Source organism: Stomoxys calcitrans, chromosome 1 (genome assembly GCF_963082655.1).
Source record: "Stomoxys calcitrans chromosome 1, idStoCalc2.1, whole genome shotgun sequence".
Classification (NCBI taxonomy): domain Eukaryota; kingdom Metazoa; phylum Arthropoda; class Insecta; order Diptera; family Muscidae; genus Stomoxys; species Stomoxys calcitrans.
Genome location: NC_081552.1, coordinates 147,627,178 through 147,646,062, shown reverse-complemented (window position 1 = coordinate 147,646,062; position 18,885 = coordinate 147,627,178). Strand labels below are relative to the sequence as shown.

The 18,885-nt window shown below is 38.8% G+C and overlaps 1 protein-coding gene across 1 annotated transcript; it reads left to right on the top strand.

Annotated features, from left to right (window-relative positions):
* On the top strand, nucleotides 1-1,085 carry LOC106081636 (uncharacterized). Its single transcript, XM_013243739.2, has 2 exons — nucleotides 1-107; nucleotides 164-1,085. Exons 1-2 carry the CDS (start codon nucleotides 63-65, stop codon nucleotides 629-631), a joined length of 513 nt encoding a protein of 170 aa, XP_013099193.1. The 5' UTR covers nucleotides 1-62; the 3' UTR covers nucleotides 632-1,085.
* The last annotated feature ends 17,800 nt before the right edge of the window (nucleotides 1,086-18,885 follow it).

The following is an 18,885-nucleotide window of genomic DNA, read 5'->3' as shown; positions in this document are numbered from 1 at the left end:
CAATTTTCGGTAATTGATACATTCAATAAGTTCTCGTTGGGGTATTAGCAAGGAAGCGCAGCATGAAACTTGTACTTTTCCTTTTATCCATTGCTTTGATGAGCAAGGTAAATATGGAAGTGCATTTAAAATATCTGCTTTTACGGAATTTTGAATACATTAGGTATCATTGGCCGGTGTATTTGGCCGCTTCAGACGTGATGTCACCCAAGAAGGCTTGGATTCAACCCTTGAACTTTTCAAACGATTATCTGCAGCCACAGGGCCTCTTGTGACGTCCGTTTTAGACCAGGTACCGAAAACCGATGCTTTTGCCCCTTACAGGAAAGAACTGGAGGAATATCTGGAAGCATTTAACGAATACAAAACGAAGAAGGGACTTTGTTTCCAAAAATCTACCGAACTGCTAGAGAAATTCAGCAACTTAGTGGAGAAATACGAAAAGGAAGATGCCCCCACCGAGGCCAAAAAAGTTGACGAACTCTTCAACAGTTATAACAGCGAGAAATTGGAAAGCGAAATTGAAGAATATGTGAAAAAAATGGATGCAATGGTGGAGCAAGATTCGAATGAAGTTGATTCGGATGCTGTGGGCTTCCAACTTCTTGGCATGATGTTTGCAGTTTGTTAAATGTAAGAACATATATGTATGGATTCGTGTTACGAAAGTGTGAATTTTTACAATAAACACACAAATAAAATTCAAATTAATAATTGCTCTGCTGCAATTGTGTCAATTTACCATTGACTTGGAAAGTGAGAAATCAAAAGCAAAATTGGAAGAAGATTTTTTGATATTTTTTAAATATTTAAATGTCTAAGTTGGAGGGAACAGCGTTAAAGTTCTTTACATGAAAAATAGTAATGACGACATACATTACCGTCACATCTAAATATTCTTATTTCTTTAGATATCATCCTTGTAAACTAAATATGTATTGTAACTTGGCACTATTGTTCGCAATTTTACTTTATTGTCCTCTATACCATACTAGACTGGGTCTCTTTTATAAACTTCAGCAGAATAAACAACTTCATATGAAAGGAAGGTGAAAATAAAATATAGTACTTGTCTCAAAACACAACTTGGTCTGTTTTTTATTTCTCTATATCCACTCTAGGCCAAAGACAATAATTTCCCACATTGGTAGTTAGGATATTTAGTAGATTTTTTTCTATTCTCTGACGTCGGCGCGTCTTTGCAGGATAAGTTTTGCCTAAACAGAAAGTTTTCACTCAACTTTCTTCACATCGTTTTCGATGGGTAGAAGTCCACTAAAAGGGGTATTAACTTCGCAAAATTTTATACAATGAGGTTTGGCATTTTTTTTATACTGCGTAAAAACCATAACCTGATATAGCTTAGGTGAAATTTAAGTGGCATTTTGCAATCAGATACTCTTAAAAACTTTAGTCTATTGTGATACCACAGCAACACGAAAAGGAATTCTAAGATATTGTAGTTCCAAGTCTTGCCATGTAGACCGATATCTCGATTTAAAGTCTTGGCCCCATAAAAGGCGCATTTATAATCTGATTTCACTGAAATTTGACACAGTGACTTATATAAGGCTTTTCGACATCCGTGTCTTATATAGTTCAGATCGGTTTATTTTTAGATATAGGTACTAAAAAGATTGGTCTTTTGTCATACACAATTGAACAATGTCTTGTTCTTATTTGTATTTGGTCCGAATCGGAACATATTTCGATATGACTGCTATGGAACATGAGGTATGCAATTTTCACCGGATTTTGGTGAAAGGTTTATATAAATATATACCCGAGGTGGTGAGTATCTAAATTTCGGCCCGGCCGCCTTTTAACTTGTTTTTCTTTATTATACCCACCACCATCGCATCTTGGTATACCACTTAGTATATATATATATACTTGATCGTCTCGACGTTTTGACTCGATCTAAAAAATAAATAATAGTAAGAATTTGCCCTACTAATACATATGGAGTTTCAACAGGTCGTGCTCCAATTCATGTTAATAAAATTACTGTAACTACTATAATTCAAAATATGATTTTATTAATTGGGTAAAATTGAATTCCTCGGAATTTTCTTAAATGATAAAATGGTAGAATAGCTTAAATTGCAATTGATAAAACTAAAGCAATTACTCCTCCTAATTTATTAGGAATTGGCGTATATCTCGCCGCTTGAAATTTAGCACAGCTATTTATATTGATGTAGGTCATTTAGGATTGCAAACGGGCAATATCGGTTCAGATCTAGATATAGCTCCCATACAAAACGATCTCCCGATTTGACTTCTTGAGCCCATGGAAGCCGCAATTTTGTCCGATTTGGATGAAATTTTGCATGTAGTGTTCTGTTATGAATTCCAATAACTGTGCAAAGTACCGTATGAATCGGTCTTTAACCTGATATAGCTCCCATATAAACCGATCTCCCGATTTGACTTCTTGAACCCTTACAAGCCGCAATTTTGTGTGATTTGGCTGAAATTGAGCATATAGTGTTTTGTTATGACTCCCAAGAACTGTGCCAAGTGCGGTCAGAATCGGTTTTTAACCTGATATAGCTCGCATAGAAACCGATCTCCCGATTTGAATTCTTGATCCCTACAAACCGCAACTTTTGTCCGATTTAGCTACAGTTTTGCAGATAGGGTTTTGCCATGACTTCCAACAACTGTACCAAGTACGGTTTGAATCGGTATATAGCCTGATATAGCCCCCATATAAACCGATCTCCCGATTTGTCTTCCGGAGCCTTACAAGCCGATTTCAGATTTAGATATAGCTCCCATATAAATCGATCTCCCGATTTGACTTCTTGATCCCATGGAAGCCGCAATTTTTGTCCGATTTGGCGGAAATTTTGCATGTAGTGTTCTGTTATTACTTCCAACATCTGTGCATAGAACGGTCTAAATTGGTTTATAAACTGATACAGCTCGCATATAAACCGATCTACTGATTTGACTTCTTGTGCCCTTACAAGCCGCGATTTTTGTCCGATTTGGCTAAAATTTTGGATGTAGTGTTATGACTTCCAACAACTGTGTGAAGTACGATCCAAATCTTTCTATAACCTTGTATAGATCCCATATAAACCGATCTCCCGATTTGACTTTTTGAATCCCTACAAGCCGTAATTTGTGTCGGTTTTGGCTGAAATTTTGCACATAGTGTTGTGTTGCCACTTCCAACAACTGTCCCAGAAACGGTCTAAATCAGTCTATAACCTGATATTGCTCTCGATAATCCTTGGTCGCTTCCTAGAAGCTTTAATTTTTGCTGGTTTGACAGTAGTGTGGTATGTAGAATAAAGTTATGCCCTTTGACTAAATTTATTTTGTATCATTTTCTTGCCGAATCCATGGTGGTGGGTTCCCAAGATTTAGCCGGGCCGAACCTAGCATGCTTTAACTTGTTTATAAATTAATTTTACATCACGCCTATATATATATGTATATTATTAATACCCTACATCACCACTGTGGTACAGGGTGTTATAAGTTTGTGCATTTGTTTGCAACGCTAAGAAGGAAAAGATCTAGACCCATTGATAAGTTCACCGATCGACTCAGAATAACTTTCTGATTTGATTTACCCATTGCCTTCGGTGAGTCCATGAATTCTTGTAATCAGGATAGAGATCGTATTTGTTGTCTAATCGTCACAAAATTTTGCACATGCCATCTTTTGGCCAAGGGCGAACGCTATTGAGTTTGGTAAAAATCTGTTCAGATTTAGATATAGCTCCCAAATAGATGTATATATTGTTACTGATCTTAACATACCGGCAAGATTTCATCAAAATCGGTTCAGATTTGGATATAGTTCCCATATATATGTATCGCCCGATTTGCACTTAAATGGTAACTACAATTTTCAACCGATCTGCAAAAAATTTTTCCCGGATTGTTTTGTTAGAGATCTTACAGATATGTGGCTAGATATTATTTTGATTATTCATTTTGTGGTTGGATTTTTTTTAGTTTAGCGCAAAATTTGGTTGCTATTAATGTATTGGGCAGGCTATGGTGATCCCGATTTCGAAGCTACTAAGCTTCATCATCAGTCCATTTTGACCTACTGACAAAATTGTGAGCTGTGCAATGATAGAAGCCTTATTTTATTTTCAATTTTGAATTAGATTGTGCATATTGAAAAGGATATAAAGTTTTATAAAATGCAAAGAGGATTGAAGTAACAGGGAAATTTTTGTGCTTTCGAAATTTTACAGCAAATATCAAGCTTATAGGTGTCCGTAATTATTTTATTTTTCTTCAAGGGAAGCAGCTCCGACGAAAATATTAAAAAAATCAAATGTACAGCAAAAAGAAAAGAAAGATATGTACACATACACCCTGAAAACAGACCAACCGATTTTTTTTGCCAACCTCAACTTTGCTGTTGCTTTAAGCAAGCATGCGTCGTCGTTCGGGTGCGCTGCGCTTATTCGTGTTTTTTTTCTGCTTGCAGCTGCTCTCCCACGGGGTTTTCTTTCTCGACTTATAACGCTTTCAAATTAATTCTATTAGTTTTGTCGGTGGTCAAGGGGAGATTTGAACTCATGATGTCATGTTTGGTAATCTTTGCCGCATCCTCTAGCCTAACGACATCATTTTCTTAATGATGATACAGGGAAATATGCATAATGGTATAGTAATAATTTTTTCAATTAAATTAAAATTAAAAAAAATGTAAAAACCATTTTTTAAAAAAATGTTTAATAAGAAATATATGTGTTTTTAAGCGGAATTTTCTTGAATTAGTTAAAAAGAAAAAAAAAACAAAAAAAAAATAATAAATAGAATAGTTAGAACTCCGATATGGCAGTTAGCACAACTACCGATAGGGTAATAAGCAAAACTACCGTAAAGGTGTTGTGCTAACTCTTTGGTGGTACTGCTGAAAGTAAAACGTTGTTGAATAAATTGGCAGAAGCAAAATTAATTTATTTTTTTATGGAAATGATTGACGGAACTGATATACCGCTAAATAGAATCTTCTTTTAACCCGATTTATTGTATCGTGGTTAAGATAGCTACTGAACTATAAAAATAACCAAACTGTGGTTCAAACAATTGAAATTGTTTTGACATTATTATCTTTTTATACCCTCCACCATAAGATGGGGGGTATACTAATTTCGTCATTCTGTTTGTAACTACTCGAAATATTCGTCTGAGACCCCATAAAGTATATATATTATTGATCGTCGTGACATTTTATGTCGATCTAGCCATGTCCGTCCGTCTGTCCGTCTGTCTGTCGAAAGCACGCTAACTTCCGAAGGAGTAAAGCTAGCCGCTTGAAATTTTGCACAAATACTTCTTATTAGTGTAGGTCGGTTGGTATTGTAAATGGGCTAATCGGTCCATAACCTGATATAGCTGCCATATAAACCGATCTTGGGTCTTGACTTCTTGAGCCTCTAGCGTGCGCAATTCTTATCCGATTGAAATGAAATTTTGCACGACGTGTTTTATTATTATATCCAACAACTGTGCCAAGTATGGTTCAAATCGGTCCATAACCTGATATAGCTGCCATATAAACCGATCTTGGGTCTTGACTTCTTGAGCCTCTAGAGGGCGCAATTCCTATCCGATTTGGCTGAAATTTTGCATGACGTATTTTATTTTTACTTTCAACCACTATGTCAAATAAAATACAATTCGGTTCATAACCTGATATAGCTGCCATATAAACCGATCTTGGGTCTTGACTTCTTGAGCCTCTAGAGGGCGCAATTCTTATCCGAATGGAATGAATTTTTGCACGAAGTATTTCGTTATGATATCCAACAACTGTGCCAAGTATGGTTTAAATCGGTCCATAACCTGATATAGCTGCCATATAAACCGATCTTGGGTCTTGACTTCTGGAGCCTATAGAGGGCGCAATTCTTATCCGAATGGAATGAATTTTTGCACGAAGTATTTCGTTATAATATTCAACAACTGGGCCAAGAATGGTTTAAATCGGTCCATAACCTGATATAGCTGCCATATAAACCGATCTTGGGTCTTGACTTCTTGAGCCTCTAGAGGGCACAATTCTTATCCGATTTGAATGAATTTTTGCACGAAGTATTTCGTTATGATATCCAACAACTGTGTCAAATGAGGTTCATAACCTGATATAGCTGCCATATAAACCGATCAGGGGTTTTGACTTCTTGACCCCTAGAGGTCGCAATTATTATCCGATATGCCTGAAATTTTGTACGATGGATCCTCTCATGACCTTCAACAAACGTGTTTATTATGGTCTGAATCGGTCTATAGCCCGATACAGATCCCATGTAAATCGTTCTCTCTATTTTACTTCGTGAGCCCCAATGGGCGCAATTCTTATACGAATTGGCTGAAATTTTACACAGGTCTCCAACATATAATTTAATTGTGGTCCGAACCGGACCATATCTTGATATCGTTTTAATAGCAGAGCAACTCTTTTCTTATATCATTTTTTGCCTAAGAAGAGATGCCGGGAAAAGAACTCGACAAATGCGATCCATGGTGGAGGGTATATAAGATTCGGCCCGGCCGAACTTAGCACGCTTTTACTTGTTGTTCTTATAATTGATCTCCAACCAATGATTTCTCTGGGTGTAGCGGAAGTTACGACAGCCGAAACCCTATATAAGTGCATTACGCCGTAGTTTCCTTCACGGGAAAGGAAATAATGCATATTTAGAAAATGCCAACGATGCAAACTGTTTATCTATGTTTAATGTTGTAGCTTAATTCAACTCAACTCAAATGTTTACCAATTATAAGCAGATATCAATAGGTAATTCCAATTCTTTCAGAGTTTATTTGGATTTATTTAGATGTTATGATACGCGGCGCGCATGGGAATGCCGCACAATGACTTCTGCAGGAGTTGTTTTGATGAGAGTGAGGAGGAGACTATCGAGCACTTGCTCTGTTCATATCTGTACCGAAATTCTGTAACGAAAATCATTTACAATAGTTAAATTTGTCGACAAAAAAATCTTTTGCACTAACGACTATGTTATTCTCTAAATCCTATTTAACAGAAATTGTAATCTATTTTTTCTCTTTGGAAAATCTACCCAAAAACACGAAAAGCACCAAGAGGAATAGGCAAAAATAATACATAATTCTTCACATGGCCTGAAATTTATTTAAACTTATAACATTACAAATCTAAATAAAATGTACACAGTTATTTCGCAAAAGTTGTATCAATACCAATTATTCGTAAAAAACATTTGCGGACTTTTTTTCATATTACGGAAAGTATGCTACCGGGCTTATTAGTTGATTGTGCAGTCGTATGCGAAATGTTTTAAGAAAAAAACAAGTACAACCGTGCTAAGTTCGGCCGGGCCGAATCTTTGAAAACCACCACCATGGATTCTGCGAAAAATTGACACAAAACAAAATTAGTTTAAAGGCATAATTTAATTCTACGCACCAAATATCTGCCAAACCATGTAAATCGTACTTGACAAAGTTGTTCGAAGTTGTAACAGAATATCACGAGCAAAATTTTAGCCAAATTGGGGAAAAATTGAGACTTCCAGGGGCTCAAGATCGGGAGATCAGTTTATATGGGAGCTATATCCAAAGGCCACCGTGGCGCTGAGGTTAGAATATCTGGCCATGACGCCAAAAGACTGGGTTTAAATCCCGGCGTGAACATCCGAAATTTTTTCTGTGGTGGTTATCGCCTTACTAATGCTGGCTACATTTGTGAGGTATCGTGCCATGTTAAAACTTCTCTACCGAGTGGTGTCGATATGCGGTACGCCGTTCGGACACGGCATAAAAAAGGAGGCTCCTTATTTTTGAGCTTTTACATTAATCGGACTGCACTCATTGATATGAGAGAAGTATCCCCTGTTCCTAAATGGAATGTTTATGAGAAATTTAGTATTTAGTGCATACAAATCTGAAACGAAATGACCCAGTTACAATCCCCAACGATCTTCATCAATAAGATATATCTGTGCACAAGTTCAAGCTGCTCGACCGCCACCGTGATTTCGACAGACGGACGGACATGGCTAGATCGCCTCAAAATGTCCAGACGTTAATGAATATGTATGCTTTATGGGGTCGCAGATAAATTATTCGAGGCGTTAACGTAGCGCAGAGGTTATCATGTCCGTTTCAGATGCTGAACGACTGGGTTCGAATCCTGGCGAGAACATGTGAAATAAAATTTTCAGCGGTGGTTATCCCCTCCTAATGCAGGCGACATTTGTGAGTTCCTATGTCATGTTAAAACTTCTCCACAAATGAGGTGCCGCATTGCGGCACGCCGTTCGGACTCGGCTATAAAAAGGAGGCCCCTTATCATTGAGCTTAAACTTGAATCGGACAGCACTCATTGATATGTCAACAGTTATAAAAGAATTATGTATGCCAATTTCCGTGACAATTGGCTGACAAATGACAACATTTTTCCCAATTACTCCAAATCGGATGAATATATATATATATATATATATATAATTTTGAACCGATTTAGGCCAAACTCCTCAGTTTTTTTGGTAGTCGTAGAGGAAAGCATTATTTGGGGAAATTGGTTAATAAATGCGCTTTGCAAAGGCTTTGGAAGTGAAAATCTTTCGATACATATATGTGGGACCTATATCTAAGTTTCATCCGTTGTTGGAATTGTCGTTTTCGGTCTTTAAAATACCCTTGGGATGGATATTTCTTTATCGCGTTAATATTATCAAATAATGTATTTGCCATACACATTTTTGTTGTAAGATGTTGTACCTGTCAGCCATTTGTCCCTTGTTATAATGATTTTTGTCATTGGACATACCAGCATTTTTGTACCTGGTGAAACATTAAAATGTATGAATTTCCGAGTGTGTAAGAATGTGTCTGTATCAGTAACCAGTATGTATGCCCATGGGCTTATATGGGACTTTATCTTATGTACGTACTCAGTAATGTGCAATAATAGTATGAGTATTTTTGGATCTAATACAATTCACTGTTCCAATTTTCCGTAATAGTAATGTTATAAATGTGCCTTATAGCGTTCAGTACTTTACGGTCTAAATGTTATCGAAGGATCTAATGGGACTTACTGTTGCAAATTAAAACGAAATCTGCGCAAAATTCGACTTTTATGACATTAAAAAGCCGTTAAGGGAGATAGGTTTATATAGGGCCTATATCAAGATATAGGCCATATTCGAACTTTATATATTACTAGCTGGCCCGGTGTGCTTCGTTAAACCATAAAATGGCTTTTTGAAAATAAATTTTTCTTTAAGCATTTTGAAGTTGATGATAAAGACGTTCAGGGCTACGCGTCTCATTCAGATTCACAGTAATTAATTTTTGTTTGTATTGGTTATCAACATTCGAAATCATATTTCAAAGCTAGCATATCCTTCCTGTGTCGATCTCAATTTTAGGGCAAAAAGTATACTCTTCTACCAAAGACCTTTTATTGCTGTCTTATTCTATGCTGATCAGTCTTCATACATTATTTTTAATTCCTTTTTGTTTTGGTTAGGATGGGGAGGGGGATTGCCTCTGACATGTCCTTTCAACTGTGTACAAAATGTTCTCTGTCGTCCCCCATGCCTTCCTTATATAAACATTAGATTCGAACTCTTCTGTCATAGAGCTTTATTTAAATTCCCATATTATGGAACTACACGTCCTATTGAAGGGTATTTAGTGGGTAAGCAGGTCCCATACTCTGCCAAAAGTGTATACCAGATTCACACGGAACTTTCATTTGATATCCATTTTGTGACGTGGACATTTATGCCCGTTTTAGGTATTTTTAAGGTTGGGGAGGCCCCGTAGACACCTTGGACCAAATTTTTGTTACAGATGTGTACTCAACTTCCAAATACCTTTCATTTGGTACCCATATTGTCCCAATTTTTAAATATGTCCTGGTGAGGAGTTTTGGGGGGTGGGGAGACGCGTCAGACATCAAGGAATAAATTTTTATATCAGATTCTTACTCTACTTTTAATTACCTTCCGTTTGATATCCATATTGTCCCAATTGGTATATATGCCCTGCTGGGGTGTTTTGGGGGGTGGGGAGGTCCTTAAGACAAAGAGGAATACATTTTTATATCAGATTTGTACTCTACTTTTAAATACCTATTTTATGAGAAGAGTTAGCCCATACAGGAGAAATCGACACAAAGTTAAAATTGTGATTAGACTATTGGGAACAATATTCGTATCTAAAGGGGGTTCCACAAAGTACAAAAGTCCTGTAAAACCTTTTTAATATATAATACCCTACACCACCTTGTATACGTACTGCTTTAGTATATAAAACGTATCTCCAAATCTAGTCAGACTTTAATTTTGCATACCCTTTGAAATATTGACATATTGGATAAAATAATTTTGACGAAATTTAGCACACATATTAAGACGTTAAATAAAACTACTCATGCATAATTTTGTAAAGATTGAACAAAAATATGTCTTCTCTAGCCTTAAAAGTCCATATCAGATGAAAGATATATATGGGAGCTATACCTAAATCAGCACCGATATCCATGACGTTTTTCACACGTATTGCGACGTCAAATAAAACGTGTCATGCTAAATTCATGCAAAATTGTGGCTGCTACAGCGTGAAAATTCCATATCGGATGAAAGATATATATGGGAGCTATATCTAAATCTGGACCTATTTTGACGAAATTTTGCACACATATGTAGACGTCAAATAAAACACCTCATGCTAAATTGTGTAATAATCGGACCAAAATCGTGGCTTCTACAGCCTTAAACGTCCATATCGGATGAAAGATATATATGGGAGCTATATCTAAATCTGGACCGATTTTCATGAAATTTTCCACGCATATTAGAACGTCAAATAAAACACCTCGCGCAAAGTCTTTTAAGCTCGAACTAAAATTGTCGCTTCTACAGCCTTAAAAGTCCATATCGGATGAAAGATATATACGGGAGCTATATCTAAATCTGGTCCGATTTTTATGAAATCTTGCACACATATGTGAACGTCAAATAAAACACCTCATGCCAAATTTTGTAAAGATCGGACCAAAATTATGACTTCTACAGCCTTAAAGATATATATGGGAGCTATATCTAAATCTGAACCGATTTTTTATACCCACCACCGAAGGATAGGGGTATATTCATTTTGCCATTCCGTTTGCAACACATCAAAATATCCATTTCCGACCCTATAAAGTATATATATTCTTGATCAGCGTAAAAAACTAAGACAATCTAGATATGACCGTCCGTCTGTCTGTTGAAATCACGCTGAAGTCTTTAAAAATTGTGATATTAAGCTGAAACTTTGCACAGATTCTTTTTTTTTTTGTCCATAAGCAGGTTAAGTTCGAAGATGGGCTATATCGGACTATATCTTGATATAGCCCCCATATAGACCGATCCTCCGATTTAGGGTCTTAGGCCATTAAAGCCTCATTTACTATCCGATTTAGCTGAAATTTGGGACAATTAGTTGTGTTAGGCCCTTCAAAATATTTCTTTAATCTGGCGCAGATCGGATCAGATTTTGATATAGCTGCCATAAGACCTATCCCTCGATTTAACGTTTTGGGCCCATAAAAGGCGCATTTATTGTCCGATGTCGCGAAATTTGGGACAGTGAGTTAAGTTAAGCCCATTGACATACTTCTGTAATATGGCACGTATCGGTCCAGATTTGGATATAGCTGCCATATAGAGCGATCTCTCGGTATAAGTTTTTTGGGGCCATTTATTGTCCGATGTTGCGAAAATTTGGGACAGAGAGTAAAGTTAAGCCTCTCCACATATTTCTGCAATTTGGTCTAGATTGATCAAGATTTGCATATAGCTGCCATATAAATATTGTCTCGATTTAAAGTCTTTAACCCAAAAAAGGAGCATTTATAATCCGATTTAGCCGAAATTTGACACAGTGACTTATGTTAGGCTGGTTCGGATCGGTTTATTTTTCGATATAGCTACTAAAAAGACCAATATTTTGATATACATAATTGAACAATTATTATTAGTATTTGGTCGAAATCGGAATATATTTTGATATAACTGCTATGGAACATAGAGGTATGCAATTTTCACCGGATATTGATGAAAGGTGGTTTACATATACACCCGAGGTGGTGGGTATCACAAGTTCGTCTGGGCGAACTAAATGCCTTTTACTTGTTTCAAAATCAATAGCGTTCGTCCTCGGGCCAAAGATGTGACACGTCCAAAATTTCAAGACAATAAATGCGACCTGTACCTTGATCACAAGAATATATGGACAGACAAACAGACAGACGGACATCGCTAAATCGAATCAGCAAGTGATTCTAAGCCGCTAGGTATACTTATCAATGGGTCTAGCTCTTCGCCTTCTTAGCGTTGCAAACAAATGCACAAACGTATAATACCCTGTACCACAGTGGTGGAGTAGGGTATAAAAATAGGTATAAGCTTTCCTAATTTTTGATATGAATTTCCGACTATTTCGAGGTTTTCGCTGTATTTGTACCTTCTCATGAATTAAACATCGTAGGAATCCGGTTATAGTATATGAAATGATCTATTTTCCATTGGAGTTCAGTTATTAAATACCTATATTTATACTGCAAATGCAAATTTTGCTCATGAACATTCCACTATGGAACAGGGGCAAACTTCTCACATATCAATGAGTGGAGGTCGATATAAGTTTAAGCTCAATGATAAGGGGGCTCCTTTTTATAGCCGAGTCCGAACGGCGTGCCGCAGTGCATAGTACCTCACAAATGTTGCCAGCATTAGGAGGGGAAAACCACCGATGAAATTTTTTTCTGATGTTCTTGCCAGGATTCGACCCCAGGCGTACAGCGTCATAGGCGGACATGCTAACCTCTGCGCTACGGTGGCCTCCTACATATATACTAATGGTGAGAATATAACCATTTTATTTGCTAGACACATGTGTACGTATATTTATTTGATTGACAGTATTTCAGAACGCCGTATGTCTGTCCGTCCGTCTGCCCTGTTCGTTTCGCCGTCCATCTGTTGTAATCACGCTGCAGCTTTAAAAAATTGATTAATTGAGCTGAAATCCGTATTTTTGATACAAACAGGTTTATTACTTGAACGGGCCAAACCGAAGCATATTTGGATATAGCTGCCATATATCTGCCCAATTTGGGTCTTTTGCAAACAAAAGCCGCATTTATTATCCGATTTCTTTGACATTTGAAACTGTGACTTGTTTTAGGCCTCCCGTCATCCGAACCGAATATGGTCCATACCGATCCATTTCTATACACAACACCATAGGAAGGGGGTATATTAATCTAATCATTCCGCTTGTAACACCTCGAAATATTCGTCTAAGACTCCATAAAGTAATATATTTTTGATCGTCTAGATGCTCTGAGTCAATCTAGCCATGTCTGTCCGTCCGTCTGTCGAAATCACGATAACGGCCGAACGCGTAAAGCTAGGCGCTTGAAATTTTGCACAGATACTTAACATTGATGTCGTTGGAATTGCAAATATGCCTTATCGGTTCAGATTTAAATACTTACTTTACTTTAATTGGCTACGACAGAATATTTGATTCACTAGCCGAACGTAGAATAGCGTTCCAAGCGCCTCGATCTTATGCGCTCATTCTAAAATCTCTGACACCAAGTTTCGAGGTGTCTCCCACAGCTTGATCTTTCCATCGGGCTTTTGGTCTTCCCGGTTTGCGTGTTCCACCGTGTTTGCCTTCAAAGACATCTTTGCTGGAACTTTTTCATCCATTCTGACAACATGACCTAGCCAACGCAGCCGTTGTATTTTGATGCGTGTAACTATGCTATCGTCGTCATACAGCTCATACGGCTCGTGGTTCATACGTCGCCTATATTCTCCGTTAACGCAAACTGGTCCATATATTTTACGAAGAATTTTTCTCTCAAATACTCCAGCACTGCCTCATCTGCTTTCACAAGTACCCATGCTTCAGAACCATATAACAGCACGGGTAGTATCAGTGTCTTGTAAAGTGTAGTCTTCGTCTGTCGAGAGGTGGCCTTGTTTCTAAACTGCTTACTTAGTCCAAAGTAGCATCTGTTTGCCAGTATTATTCTTCGCTTAATCTCAAAACTGGTGTCATTCCTTTCGGTTACGGCGGTCCCGAGGTAGATAAAGTTACTGACTATCTCAAAGTTGTGGTTCCCAGCTTTCTCCATGTTCTTTATCTGCTCGGTTGTGCAAGGCTTTTTGGGAGTTGAAACCATCCATTTCGTCTTATCTCCATTTACTGCCAGACCCATTTTCACTGACTCTCTCTCTCTCGATTCTTTCAAAGGCTGCAGTTACTACTTCCGGTGGCCGACCTATGATATCGATGTCGTCGGCATAGGCGAGTAGCATGTGTTCTCTTGTGATTAGTGTGCAGTATCTATTCACATCTGCATCTCGTATAATCTTCTCCAGCAGGAGATGTTAAAGAGATCAGACGATTGGCTGTCTCCTTGTCTGAAACCTCGTTTGGTATTAAATGGTTCGGAGAGATTCTTTCCTATTCTTACTGAGGAACGCGTATCAGCAAGTGTCATCCTGCAGAGTCTTATTAATTTTGCAGGGATACCAAACTCAGACATGGCTTGAAATACCTTTGAACGTAAAGGAGTATCGAAGGCGGCTTTGTAGTCAACGAAGAGATGATAGGTGCAGATTTGTCCTTCTCGGATCTTTTCCAGGATTTGGCGCAGTGTGAATATCTGGTCTAAGGTGGATTTACCAGGTCTAAAGCCGCATTGATACGGCCCAATCATCTCACTGACTTTAGGTTTCAATCTTTCACACAGTACGCTCGAGAGTATCTTGTATGCGATGGAGAAGAGACTTATTCCTCTGTAGTTGGCACATTCCGTCTTGTCTCCTCTCTTGTGTAGGGGACATTGTATGCTGAGGTTCCAATCATCGGGTATGCATTCTTCTAGCCAGATTGCGCGGATAAGCTGATGCATATGCCTTATCAGCGTGTCACCTCCGGTCTGAAATAGTTCAGCGGGTAACCCGTCGGCTCCTGCTGCCTTGTTGTTCTTTAGTCGGGTCTACTGCTACTTGGACCTCATTATGGCTAGGAAGTAAACTTCTATACCATCATCAGGGATTGGTTCTGCGGTATCCTCTTCGCCGCCAACATCGGACACTAGCAGTTGGGTAAAATGTTCTTTCCATATCTTCAGCATGTTATCTGTGTCAGTTACCAGATTTCCTTCTTTGTCTCTGCATGAGGGTGTGCCTGCAACAATGCCATCGGTTTGATGTTTAATTCTTTGGTAGAATTTCCGGACTTCATTCTGACTCCTGTAAATCTCAATTCGCTCACACTCACGTCTTTCATTTCCTTTTTCTTTCTACGGAATAGACGTTTCTCCTCTCTCCTTTTCTCCCGATACCTCTCCTTCATCTGGCGTGTTGCTACTGATTGCAGGGTTGCTCTATATGCCGCATTTTTGGCTTCAGTAGCATCTCGACACTCTTGGTCGTACCATGGGTTTCTTGGAGGAAGCTTCCGGTACCCAAGTACGGATTTCACGGCATTTTCCATGGAGTGGGCAATAGTTTGCCACTGCGTCATTATATCATCGGAACAAAGAGTGCTTTCATCATGTTCAAACGGGTGCGAACCTTTGCTGCAAATCTATATTCGCTCCACGGATCGATCGTACATCTAACACGCTGGATGAATGCCTTCCACTTATCACAACGTGATAAACTTGGTTGATCGGGTGACAGCAATGTGGCTTTGTGAATATTTTTATGTTGAAATCTGATGCTACTAACTACCATGTTTTTTGCCGCCGCGAAATCTAGCCTCAACCCATTAGTGGACGTTATCTCGTGGAGGCTAAACTTTCCGACTGTTGGACCAAAGATGTCTTCCTTCCCTATTTTCGCATTAAAATCTCCCAGAACGATTTTAATATCATGGGTCATATTCTCTCTCTAGGCGCTTGTAGAAAATATCCTTGGTTTGCTCGTCCTTGTCTTCCGTCGGGGCATGGGCACAAATAAGGCTGATGTTGAAGAATTTGGCTTTAATGCGAATTGCGGCTAGCCTCTCATCCACCGGAGTAAAGCTGGAGACAAGGTGTTTCAGTCTCCGACTAACCACAAATCCACAACCAAACTATAGTATAGCTCGTCACCGTTTGGTGTTATAGTGACGCCATTACCAGTCCATCGCACTTCCTGTAAGGCGGTAATATCTGCCTTGTACTTCTCTAATACATCCGCCAGCGCGTATACTGCACCTTCTGTATAAAGAGTGCGGACATTCCAGGTGCAGATCCGCAAATCATGGTCGTTTTTTCGTTTGCGTGGGTCGTCAACGTTGGGGGGTCCGTTTTTACTATTCCTTTGTTTCTCATAGTAGTTCTCAGTTTTCCGGGGGCGGGTTACTGACCCATCGCCCCAACCGCATGGGTTTTGATGGATTGCACACGTATCCCTCGTTTTGGCGAGCCGCTTGCTCCAAGATCCGACGCTCGCCGCCAGCCGTCCCTAACCTGGGAACAGACGCTGATGTTGGCCATTGGTTATTTAAAGGCGCCAATAACTCGCCTTGTCATTTCGAGTATCATTGGCACTCGGTATTTAATTAAGAGCCAGTGCCACCTGACTCCTCACTGAGACTCACCTCTCAAAAATCGCTGTCTGCTCGCGGCCGCATTTGCAGCTACTCCGCATAAAAACGGAGCTTCTACCAACCAACCTGTGGACGTGCCCGGTAGCTTTCAGCTAAGCTTCCCGTGATAACGATGGGCACCACACAAGTCGGCTCAAGCTCAAAGTTCCAGCCTTTGTGGTGCTCATAGTCATCACGTATCGGCCGGATTTAGATATAGCTCCCATATAAAACGATCACCAGATTTGAATTCTTGAGCCCTTAAAAGCCGCAATTTTTATTCGATTTGGCTAAAATAGCTCCCTTATAAACCAATCTCCCGATTTGACTTCTTAAGTCCTTACAAGCCTCAATTTTTGTCCAATTTGGTTGAAATTTTGAATGCGGTGTTCTGTTACGACTTCCAACATCTGTGCCAAACCTGATATAACTGCCATGTAAACCGTCTCCATATCATCCTTTTTCGGTTCGTAGAAGCTTTAATTTTTGCTGGATTGCCTAAAGTTTGATATTCAGGATAAAATTATGCCTTCAACTAAATTTATTTTGTATACATTTTCAACAGAATCCATGGTGGTGGGTTCCCAAGATTCGACCCGGCCGAATTAAGCACGTTTTTATTTGTTACATGTAGTTTCCATGTAGACCCATCTGTCGGTTAAGGGTCTTAAATCCATAAAATCGCCATTTATTACCCGTAGCGTTGAAATTGGAAACAGTGAGATATGTTAAGCCTCCTGTCATCATATAGCTGTCATATAGACTGACTACCCGAATCGGACCCGCTCCGCTGCGCCTTCTTTAACTGTCTAATATATTTTTAGGGTTGGGATACTGCGCCTTGAATGTGTAAATTGAATTCGTGCCACTGTAGCCTATATCCGCCTATAAAGCTGAACGCCTGCGTTCAAATCCTGGCAATAACATCGGACAAAATTTAAAGCGGTGGTGATCCCCTCTTAATGCTGGAGACATTTGCCATGCATGGTCGTGTAAAAAATCCTCCCCAAAGAAATGTCGCACTGCGGCTCGCCATTCGGACTCGTCTATAAAAAAGTCTTTTATCATTGAGTTTAAACTTGAATCGAAAAGCTTTAATTGGTGTGTGAGAAGTGTGCACCTTCTGGGTTCCTGGGTAAATTTTTACTCTACTCCCAAATACCTTTCTTTTGAGTCCTATAATATCGTATTGGTAAATATTTATGGTTTAGAGGGACACTTGACCCTTAATGCAAATATACGCTTCGTGCTCTACTTTCAAAAAAAAAAAAAAAAAATTATATGATCCCCAAAGGACTTTGTCCCGAAAATGAGTGCTTTTTAGGGGAGGGATGGCACTCAGACATTTTGTCTCAAATGTGGATATCAAATTTGTGCTGCACTCCCAAATCCATTTAATGTGAGTGCCATAGTGCCATGGTCAGTAAATACCGTTGATTTGAGCTCCATATTGCCATAATCGGAAATGAAGTTAGGGGGCGCTTTAGGGCATACCCCCAAATACTTGATTCCAAAATTGGATAGCAAATTCGTTTTCTACAATACCTTTCATTTGAGTCCCATATTGTCATAATGGGTCAATCAACCTATTTGACTTATTTTTCGAAAGAAAAGCGCCACCTAGACTTGAACACAAATTTTAATGTCATATTCACAATCTACTCCCAAATACCTTTCATTTCAGTCCCATATAGACATGGTCGGCTAATATGCCCATTTGGGGGTACTTGAGGGTGGGGCCATCTCCCATTACTTGGACCTAAGTTTGTATGCCATATGTGAAATCTACTGTTGAATACTTTTCATTAAAGGCCCATATTAACATGAACGTCAAAAATATATGTTTAGATGAGTTTTTGGGTTGGGGAGGCCCGCTGGGTACTTGGACCCAAATTTTAATACGATATCCGTTTTCTAGTCTCCTTTCATTTGATATCCATATTGTGCCTATCGGTCCACTTTTGGTTTTGGATGGCGTTGTTGGGGTAGGGGGATGGACCGATATCTAAAAATTATGTAGCCCATGTTTCCTTCCAGACAAAATTTTAAGAAAATCGGTTCAGTCGTTTTTGATTTTACGGAACAAGCAAAAAACCGGGTCCCATAAAGTCATAATGGGTCATATGCCCACTTAATCCGTTTGTGGGGGATAGGGTGACATCCTATACTTCGATCTGATTTTGTATGCCAGATTCATAATTTACTCCCGAACACCTTTCATTTGAGGCCCACATTGACATGAACGCTCAATATGTC